At 39.7% G+C, this 10,813-nt stretch overlaps 1 protein-coding gene across 1 annotated transcript in view; it reads right to left on the bottom strand.

Moving 5' to 3' along the window:
• Nucleotides 1-1,756: 1,756 nt before the first annotated feature.
• Nucleotides 1,757-10,813, bottom strand: part of chrna2b (cholinergic receptor, nicotinic, alpha 2b (neuronal)) — a 13,394-nt gene continuing 4,337 nt past the window's right edge. Inside the window, exons 2-6 of the mRNA XM_005734351.1 lie at nt 9,627-9,778; nt 8,364-8,408; nt 8,057-8,166; nt 5,725-6,892; nt 1,757-2,639 (exon numbers count right to left, since the gene is read on the bottom strand). Of these exons, the coding sequence (XP_005734408.1) occupies nt 2,514-2,639; nt 5,725-6,892; nt 8,057-8,166; nt 8,364-8,408; nt 9,627-9,778 (1,601 nt within the window). The 3' untranslated portion in view covers nt 1,757-2,513. The remainder of the gene's footprint in view (nt 2,640-5,724; nt 6,893-8,056; nt 8,167-8,363; nt 8,409-9,626; nt 9,779-10,813) is intronic.

Genomic DNA, 10,813 nt, shown 5'->3' with positions numbered 1-10,813 from the left:
CAAAAAAAAATCATATTTTATTTTTCACTAAAGAGGGGTTCAGTGAATGTGCATATGAAACTGGTGGGGTTCGGTACCTCCAACAAGGTTAAGAACCACTGCGCTAGACGGTTAAACTTGGACACAGTTGAGTGTTTCAGCAAGACTGGTTGTGGAATAGGTAATGCTGAGCTTCTGGAATAGCTTTCCCAAAGCCCCAACCTCATCAACTGAAAATTTGTGGATTATGCTTAGAAGCCGCGTCTATGCAAGGAAACCAACCAATTCAAATGGCTTCTGTCGGTTCTGCAAGGAAGAGTGTTCAAGTATTCAGTCACAATTACGCCAGAAACTTGTTGATGGCTATCAAAAGTGTCTGAGGTGCAACTCTCTAAGGGACATTTCACCAATTATTAGTGGAAGTGCATATATATTTAAACCTGTATGTATATTTTTGACTGTGGATTAGAGAAAACATGAAATAAATTCAAAGATCTGCACCCAATTCTTGTTTTTTTTTAAGTCATGAAAGATGTATGCTGTATAACCCCCCCACCCATTCCGGAAGAAGAACAATTAAAAAAAAAAATCATTAGAAGCCAGCATTACCTTGAAATTCATGCCCATGATGACTGTATGTAAACTTCTAAATACCACTGTATAATTATCTACATAATGAGGTCATCTTAAAGCACAAGGAGATAGGAACATTTACATATATTTCAAGTCTTTACTGATGATCATTAAGTGTAGTTTCAGAGTCAGTTCTTTTATAAAAGAATACAAAAAATACTGTATAAGAAATTGGTTGTTTTTTTTCAAAGGTCAGTAAACAGCGTGCAGACAAATTTTCAAATTTGTTTCATGGGTTTTTATTGTATAGTACGCTCAATCAAAAATACTACAATTGTTGCAGCATCGCCAGAAGGAAAAAACCTGTGCTGATGCATTTTTTGTCTAAACCAAATCACCCCAACGTGTATCCAACATAGTCTATAATAATGGGTGTTCATCCCACCATACACAAAGAGAACAGTGTCATCAACAACTTTTAATCTGATAAAAAGCAACCCAGATGGCATTGTTTACATATTTAATTCTCCCTATTTTTTTAAACGTTCACTGGTTTACCAGTATCATGGCACCTTGAACGGATTGTGATAAATTTACATGCATTTGTTGGCTCCAGTGGATGATAATAAATCTTGCAACGCAGACTAAGTTCTTCATTTTTCAGTTCATGACTGGAAACCTTAAAAAGTAGCAAATGAATTCAAAACTTCATGAAGCAGTTTTGAGCATCACTACTGACCAATGGTGGCAAATTAAATGGAAAATGATTATATTTAGTCATTTGTCCAAGATCCCCTTTGGAGCAGCCAGTCCAGTTACCCCTGCTAAAATCAGACTAGGGATGCACTGAGGAGTATATCACATTTGAATGCCCATTTCTTGAAGGATTATTCACCACCATCCAGAATATGTGGTGAATGAAAACTTTGCTTAGAATCAAAGAGAACAGATTCATGACAAATATTGTTAAAATACAACTCAAATGTAGAATAGGCTCTAGTACTTAGTTTACAGGTGACAGCCTTCAGTGGCGTTAAGGTCAGGAAGGTGAATTTGTACATGTGGTTTAGCAGTCCACACTCTTGTATTGCTAATGTTTGCTGATGCATTTTCTGGACATATCAATGGTCAGACAAAAAGACAGACAGATAACCATGAAGTAAAGAGCATGAAAATAAGACGAATTTAAAACAAGCTTGTTTTCTTAATGTTTTAATCTCCATCCTTGAGCCTTTTACAACAAGCTAACATTGGGATGATAAACTGAGTTTGATTCAGAGTTTGACTTCTGCTAAGACAGTAAGATGACAAACAGCTTTCACTGATCCCCCTGCTATCAGTGAATGCAATGCTATTAAGTTGTTGAGTTTTAAGCTGCAATCCCTGAAACTATAGGAAAGAAAAATATGATCACTGTGACACCCTACTAAGACAGCCGTTGGCACTATATATTTAACTAGCATGTTATGCTAACATGCTAAAAAGTGATTAACATTTGCACATTAAAATACCAACATTAGCACAGTTTTCAACAGCCATGTTAACTTTAGTGAATGTTAACATGCAAATGTTTGCATTCAGGTCAAAAACAACCTGAGAAATGTTACAGATGATGCTGAAGGAGTAAACCTGAGGCTGACAAAGTGCATCTGAGATGAAACTTGAGCCAAGACTTTATAGCTAACAGTAGGTTACTGAGTCTGATCTTCCCTTAAAAATGTAGATTGTAGTTGATTTTTATCCAACTGGGAATAAGAATCTGAAAATAGCAGAGTTGTCTCCACTATTCATAAGTTATATTTGGTGACGTGTAAAGAGCACAACGGCCTTTTGAGGACACCTGGGTTGCACCGAGTTACACAAAGTTGAGTCAGATTACCCGACTTGAAGAAGAGTTCAGCTACACTTTAAAATATCTTTCAAGAGGAGGTGACTGTGAATTCAACCCTTTCCCAGAAGCCTTAAATCATGCCGGCTAGCCACGGTGGCAAGAACAGACCAATTGTCCCAAGCAGGCAGACAATAATGAACATCCACAGGAAGATACGGTCAATCACCATAGCAACATACTTCCAGTCCTCTTTCACCTGTGCAGAAAGAAGTAACAGAGAAGGTGGGGAGAACAAGAACAGAAATAATATCATGAATTTAAATGATAATTCACATCATGGGTGGTATTGTTTGCTATGAAAAATATGGTTCATAAGAAAAACTACTCATCACACAAGCTATGTCATATATTCATGCACATTTCTGCACACTTTTGCTGACCTGTTCCTTCTATTTTCTTCAGTCAATGCGATTTGCTACAACCTGTCTGTAACCAATCAAACTTTTAAACAGTTCTTTCTTAGCTGCTCCCAACAGTAATTTCAGTGTGATGTTAGGCATATAATGGGATTTAGCTCCATGCATTACTGCTCCATGTATCTGCCCTTGAAGTTTAATATCTGTCTCCAGAAAAGCTCTCTTCAGTCACTCAGCTGCCAAAGCCAGTTTTTATACCTCTTCAGTAACTTCCTATATATGACAATAAAAAGAAAAGTTGTATTTTTTTTTAATTTAAAAGTTACTTTTCTAGGGCAGAATGGTGCCTCACAGCAAGAAGATCCTGAGTTTGAAATAATAATTTCCCCTAGGGATCAATAAAGTATTCTGATTCTGATTCTGATTGAGGCTGAGGGCCTTCTGTGTGGAGTTTGCATGCTCTGCTGTGTTTGTGTGGGTTCTCTCCGGGTACTCCAGTTGCCTCCCACAGTCCAAAGATATGCAGTAAGTGGGATTATGTTCACTCTATTATTCAAATTTGCCCAGAAGTGCGATCTTATCCCTGTGTCAGATGGTGACATATCCAAGGTGTGCCCCGCCTCTTGCACTATACTAGCTGGGATAGATTTTAAGGATAAGAAAGAGTATGCTAAATTTCTTATGCTTGCTATTTTGTCCATGAATACTCTGCAGGCTTTCTGCCCTCCTGTCTGGTTTTTCAAATACAGTAAGAGGCGCAATATTGATAAAAATCTGAATAATATTTTTTAACAACCAAAGGGAAGATGTTCAAGTTGTTTTGGCAGGACAAAGTCTTACTGAGAGACTACCAACTGAGACACTAAAAGACTGAGTTATCAAACTTCAGTATATACTGCATATTTTGGTTCTTATTGTCAGGTGTCATGGTAAACTGAGAGTTTAAGATTATTTTTTTTTACATGTTCTGGGTATCAGTATACAGTTAGGTCGGATGACACAAATGCAGCTTTGCTTTTGCAAACCATCTCAGTGGATTTTAAATCAAAGAATCAAGATGAGATCAAGGTGCACACTTTAACTTATGGGGTTTTACAAAAGTATTGCCCTAACCTTTTAGGAATTATCTACATTTTTATTCACAGTACCCCAGTTGCAGTGGCTCAAAAATAAATAGACAAACTCATAATTAAAAATATAAAGATTATTTTCATTCTTGGATGATTCTCATCTGGAGACTCTCTGTTAGGCCTCTACTGAATCTTGTGAAAAACCTGAAGTTAAAACTGAGATTTTATTTTCAAAATAAGTTGTGTTTCTCTTTTAATACAAAGAAGCGGCTTGTTGCTGCAACATTCTTGCCTGTGCTGGATTATGGTGATATTCTATATATGAATGCTTCTGCTCAATGTCTTCGAATGGTTGATTCTGTGTATCATGCTTCTCTGAGGTTCATCACTAACCGTAAATTTCTGACTCACCACTGTGAGTTATACTCTCAGGTAGGATGGCCTGCTTTGGTAAGTCGGAGGAACTCTCATATATACAGTTTTATATATAAGGCGATACTTGGGTTGCTGCCTTCTTATATATGTTCCCTGCTTCTAATGAAACATGCTGGTCGGTATTCTCTTCGTCCGCATGGCTACTTGTTGCTTTCTGTTCCATTTGCCCGAACTGAACTTTGTAAAAGAGCTTTTGTCCATTTAGCACCCTCGGCTTGGAACAAGCTGCAGAAGGAATGGAAAATGACTGAATTCATTTTATTAAGTGCTTTTAAATCTAAACTACGAATCCTTGAGGCCAAGTCCATAACATGCAACTGTTTCAATTAGATTGATTGTCATTTTAACTGACTTTTTTATTTTTATTTGAATTTTATTGAATTTTATTTTATTTTATTTGTATTCTTTCACTTATTGTTGCATGTGTGTTGTTGCTGCCTGTGTTTGAGTAATTTCTGTAACTGTGAGACATCTGCTGCTGCCTATCTTGGCCAGGTCTCTCTTGAAAGAGAGGTTTTTAATCTCAATGGGATCTTCCTGGTTAAATAAAGGTTAATAAATAAAATAAATACTGCAGCCACCTTCAGTAGCTGCTTGTTTGTGAGTCATTCAGTTTTATCTTCCGCTACAGGCTCTACTGCAGTGACTCCAAAAGTGTAGGATGGGTCCCCCTGTGGGCTGTGAAGGTATTGCAGGCCTTAGTATTAAAAGAAATTGCGTTTGAAATAGAACTATGTACAGTTACGTATTTATATAAATGCATTTATTTATGTAACAAGTGAACTTCTGTACAGAGCAAATGGAAACATCTGTATCAAACCAATTTAACAAACATGCAAAGGACTATCACTGATATTAAGAGCTGGGTCTCCAGCTATGGCCCGGAAACTAAGCAGCATTGTTCAGTGAAAGAATCCTGAAGGATGGCCATAAAGTCCATAAGGTCACGGGTGCACTCTAAATCCTGGTTTGCCATTTTTCAACATTCACAGGATTGTGAATTGTTGCATGTACCATCGACAGGCCATGCCCAAACACTGCTCACTAACCACCTTGCTTACTAAACTCAGTTCCATGCAACTTCTTTCTCTTTCCTAAAATGAAATTCAAGATGGAGCCTATTTTTTACACACGAACAATATTCAGCACTCACTGAACAGCAGGCGGTCAGGACAAAATTTCCAGGGTGCATTTCATACAAGTGTATGGCAGCCAAATTTAACTCACGTATGATTTTTAATTGATATAGAATAGTAGGAATTTTGATTGCGCCTTGCACAGGTATTATCTAATCAACATGCCCAGAGTATGATTTTGTATCAAAACTGAGATAAATGTAAATTGGAATACCATCAGTAATACAAATGAACAAAATGCCATTCTGCTTTTATATTAGATGCATTATTTCCTTGATACTCACACTGAAGTCAGCATCCTCAGCCCTCAGGTGGTCTGCAATGTAGTGCACCCCTTCTAATGCACGCATGACACTTGGTGAAAGCAGGAAAGCTGACTGTGACACTTTATTGTCAACTTTAGCCGGCCGAGGAGTGGAATTACCTCTGGTTCCAGTTAAGTGCCTGTTCCCCCCTGCCACCACCTCTTGTCGGCTCTGGCTGTTCTGTGGGGTTTTTTGTTGTGGTGGAGGAGTTGACCCTGGAGGTCTGGGAGAAGGAGGACGGAAGGAGAAATAGGATGTCAGTGTTCCCAGCTCCAAGTCCTCATAACAGCTTCTCTCGGGGTCTTCCAATGTGGTCCCATCTCTTAACCAGTTAGCTGAGGTGCTAATACAGTTGCCCGATTTATACCCGGCTATTCGGAGCTGGCGCCGCTCTGCCACCGCTTCCTGTTGAAGGAGCAGCAGCCTGCGACGGCGGCCATCCGGTGCGGGCCGTCTCATGAACAACCAACGTGGAATCAAGTCCAGGAACACAGAGTGGACCCAGTGGGGCATCTTGTGAGTGCTGGGAGAGCGGTGGTGGACGTTGAGGACAAAGACAGTGATAACGATGGACAGGGTGACAAAAATCATGGTGAAGAGGAGATACTCGCCGATGAGAGGGATAACGAGGGATGTGGACGGTATGATCTCCGTGATGAGTAGCAGGAAGACAGTGAGGGATAACAACACGGAGATACACAGGGTGATCTTCTCACCGCAGTCTGACGGTAGATAGAAAACCAAAACCGTGAGGCATGAGATAAGCAGACAGGGGATGATGAGGTTGATTGTGTAAAATAAGGGAAGACGTCGGATGATGAAGAAGTAGGTGATGTCTGGGTAAATCTCATGGCAGCAGTCATATTTCTTTGTATTATACGTTCCCACGGCATTGATGATGGCCCATTCGCCGCTCTCCCAGTAGTTGCTGAGATCCACAGTATTTTCAATCTGCTCCAAGTCAATTTTGGCTTTGTCGTAAGTCCAGGAGCCAAATTTCATTTTACAGTTTTGTTGATCGAAGGGGAAGAAGGTGACATCAATGCTGCAAGAGCTCTTGTAAATAGCAGGAGGCACCCAGCGAATTTTGCCCGTGTAGAATAGGTGAGCTTTTGTCATGTGGGTCACAGCAAATTCGCCATCAGCACTGCAGAAGGAGAAGTTTGTCATATAAGTCATGGAAACACACAAAAGACCTCATCTTAGAGCGAAGGCTACATCAGATAAGAAATCATAACCTTCACTGTGATCAGTTCTATTCCCCTTCTTCTTTCCTGAGATTTTATTTCCTTTTTTTTTTTTCATTTTGGAAACTATGTAGTGAAAAACTGTCTGTAATCTCCCCTCCATTCACCACTTTAATGGCAACACTAGCTTCAGCAGAAGACGTAATCATACGTCCTTATCATTTAATCAGTCTCACCTCTTTTAATTTCACATACGGACTGTGATTACACGAGCGCGCTGGAGCAGAAACCTATCATCAGCGTGCTCGGTTTAATCTCCAGGAGGTGAATTTAGGTGACGGGAGAGGTTTCTCAAAAGTGGTTTTTGCAATCAGTTTCCCACTGGAGCGATAGACATGTAAAGGCTGCCTTGAGTTCGATGAAATGAAATGCACTCCACCAATTTTTACTAACAGACGTGCAAAATTTTAAATGGAGTATCTTTTTCATTTTGCTAAATGAAACAGATAATAAAGAGCTGTGTTTACATCAGCGTGTAAACTATACCGCACATATCTCAGAAGGTACAAATAAAACCAGCCACCCAATCAGGACTGGAAGAAACATGAGAAAGAGGAGCAAACCATTGTTTTCACAGACCACTAGATGGTGCCATCTTCTTACACATACTGTTAAGGCAACAGGCGTGAGTTTGGACTCCTTTGTCATGCTACAATAAGAGCATAGCTGTTAGACAGCCCTAAATCTGCCATTACAATCCTCTGAAGCATTTTGGCAAACCTTGAAGTGTTCAGCAGCGTCTCAGTACGGTAGAGAGAAATAACTGTGATTGGTTATGTAGTTCAGAACTGAATAGACTCAGAATCAATTGTTTGACAGTATATTAATCCGAATAAAAGATTAATGAGTTTAGTGAGTTTGCTAAAAAAAAATGCAACAAATATCAGAGTAAAGCTGTTTAACTGAATGTCAGATATTCGTTTCTTGAACAATTATAGTTATTTTACTCTCATACGCTCATTTGCACAACTGAGCTTTACTGTAGGCCTGAGTGTTTAATAAAGAGTTAATTAGATAATCAAGAAAAGAAATGCAGTAACCATTACATTTTATCTCAGACTCACTTGTTATAGAGGACGATATCTGGTACCCATATGAGCTCTGACGGCACTCTTATGGATGTCACGTTGTCATAGTCAGACGGTCTCCAGCGAAGCTTGTAGTCATTCCACTCCTGCGAGACACAAACAACACGAATCAGTCTGGAGGGCCGTGGCCCCATTTGTATTCATCATATGAGTCATTCACTTCAACAATGCAAATGCTTTTTTGCATTCCTAACATTTTATGTCAGCATATCCCCTCATGAATATAAAAAAATAAAAAATAAAATCTTAATAATAAATCAACACTGACACTAGATTTCCTAACCTGTTTAAGCCACACGTTGGTTGTCATCATTTGGTTCTTTTCATCCTGAAAGACAGACAGATAGAGAGCGAGAATGATGGAAATATTGTTAAAGTTGTCAACCGGGGGTTCAGACCAGAGAAATATGTCTGTGTTTCTTGGTGTTTTGTCAAAGGAAAACTCAAATATAACTTTCTGCTACTTTAATGACTTTATGGAAATCATATACACAGCTTCCTTCATAGCTGTGGGATGTAGTGTACCCATGAACAGGCCTATACTGACCTTGAAACCAACGTTTGAGTATATACTGTACAGGCATCACTGTATTTAGTCAATGCACAGAAATATCATAACCCTATCATCACCGATCATGAGGGTTTTGGTGATGAAGACATCTGAACACTGTTGTTGTTGTTCCTAGAGTATTTAAAAGTAGGATGGGAGGCAGAGCCTTCAGTTTTCAGGCCCCTCTTCTGTGGAAACAGCTTCCAGTTTGGATTTGAGAGACAGACACTATCTCTACTTTTAAGATAAGGCTTCAAACTTTCCTTTTTGCTAAAGCATATAGTTGGGGCTGAATCAGTTGAGCCTGAATCCTCCCTTAGTTATGCTGCAATAGGCGTAGGCTGCTGGGGGATTCCCATGATGCACTGAGTGTTACTTCTTCAGTCACCTTTCTCAATCACTGTGTTAATAGACCTCTCTGCACTGAATCATACTTGTTATTAATCTCTAACTCTCTCTTCCACAGCATGTCTTTGGCCGCCCCTCCCTGAGCCTGGTTCTGCTGGAGGTTTCTTCCTGTTAAAAGGGAGTTTTTCCTTCCCACTGTCGCCAAAGTGCTTGCTCATAGGGGGTCATATGATTGTTGGGTTTTTCTCTGTATGTATTATTGTAGGGTCTACCTTACAATATAAAGCGCCTTGAGGCAACTGTTGTTGTGATTTGGTGCTGTATAAATCTAATTGAATTGAATCGAGTTGAACAATCATTTATTTTTTCTGAATGACACTAGAGCAGGGGTAGGCAACTCCAGGCCTCGAATGCCGGTGTCCTGCTGGTTTTAGATGTGTCCTTGATCCAACACAGCTGATTTAAAGGGCCACCTCCTCAACATGTCTTGAAGTTCTCCAGAGGCCTGGTAATGAACTAATCATTTGATTCAGATGTGTTTAATCCGGGTGAGATCCAAAACCTGCAGGACACTGGCACTTGAGCCCTGGATCATCATCATATGTCACATCACCAGCTCTTTGTGGCAAACGCAAGGCAAACACTCACCACATCAATAAGCTGGGCTATGGAGAGTCCAAACTTGACAATGACGACGTCGGAGATGTTTGGCACAGGTCTCGACCACTTGTTGTACCCAGCGAACAGGGTCTTGAAAAGGTCATCTTCAGCATGTGAGTGGGTCTTCTCGTCACAGAGGGCTGTGGATACATTACTGGTGTAGTTAGCCATTTATAGAAGACAAATGCAATAAGTGAAGTGGGTAATTTAGGAATTTGTAATATTTCTATTCTCTTGTTGGTTAATATATTTATTCATCTCTCTTGGATCTGCATCATAGAGTTTGTTAACATTTAAATAAGCTAACATGGGGCTGTTAAAACTACAGGTGTATGTGATAAAGACCTCGCCTGTATCTTGACACTAAATGCATTTGCACTTTTTTAATGCATTAATATTATTGGTGAATATTTAATGGTATGGCATTCTAAGACTGAAACGGGATGAAAGAAGCGGAAGCTGAATGGTATATGTTGGGATCACATCCATGTTCTGTCATCTGTGTCTCTCCTAATCTTCACTTAACAAATACTAGTAAATCTGGCTGGCATCTGGGTTGCTTTTGGGAGCAAGAGAGAACTGCGAACATGTCGTGCTTCATCACAGAAGCCTACTCTAAACATCTAAGACTTTTCTTTGTAAAGTCTTATCGACTTTTCACATCTTAGCAAATCTTTTGATCTCTTGATCTCGGCTCCCCTTGAGGGCTGCCTGCTAGAATCTCTCAAGCTGAGAAGGTGGAGACAAAGGAAGCGTCTCTCCTCCCCTCGACAGTAATACCATTTCAGCTATACAATCTCTAAAGTCTTATTATTATGTATGTAAGGCCTCGCAGTGAGAGGCGGCTTGATTAAATTGATTCTGAATATGCACTCTAGTCAGATTTGTGTACAAGCTGGGACTGAGTCACCGTATTGTGTTTCTGCAGAATGAAAAGCATGGAAATAGACAGGAATCCCGTCCCTTGGGGATTACTGCTTCCACCTTCATCAGTGTAGTGAGAGTCAATTACACACATCATTACTCGCTACTGTTAAGTGGAGGTGAGCTAATTTCTCACCAGTGAAGGGTGTTTATTGTTGAGCTGTCTGTCACTCTGTGTTACGTCTGATGCATGAAACAATTAACTGATGCTTCTGATTTGGAGTGGAGGCTAACGGTTGGGTATATTTGTC

Source organism: Pundamilia nyererei, unplaced genomic scaffold (genome assembly GCF_000239375.1).
Source record: "Pundamilia nyererei isolate P.nyererei 1_Seehausen unplaced genomic scaffold, PunNye1.0 scaffold00058, whole genome shotgun sequence".
NCBI lineage: Eukaryota > Metazoa > Chordata > Actinopteri > Cichliformes > Cichlidae > Pundamilia > Pundamilia nyererei.
Note: the sequence above shows the minus strand (reverse complement) of the source record. Positions and strands in the feature narration are given on the sequence as shown.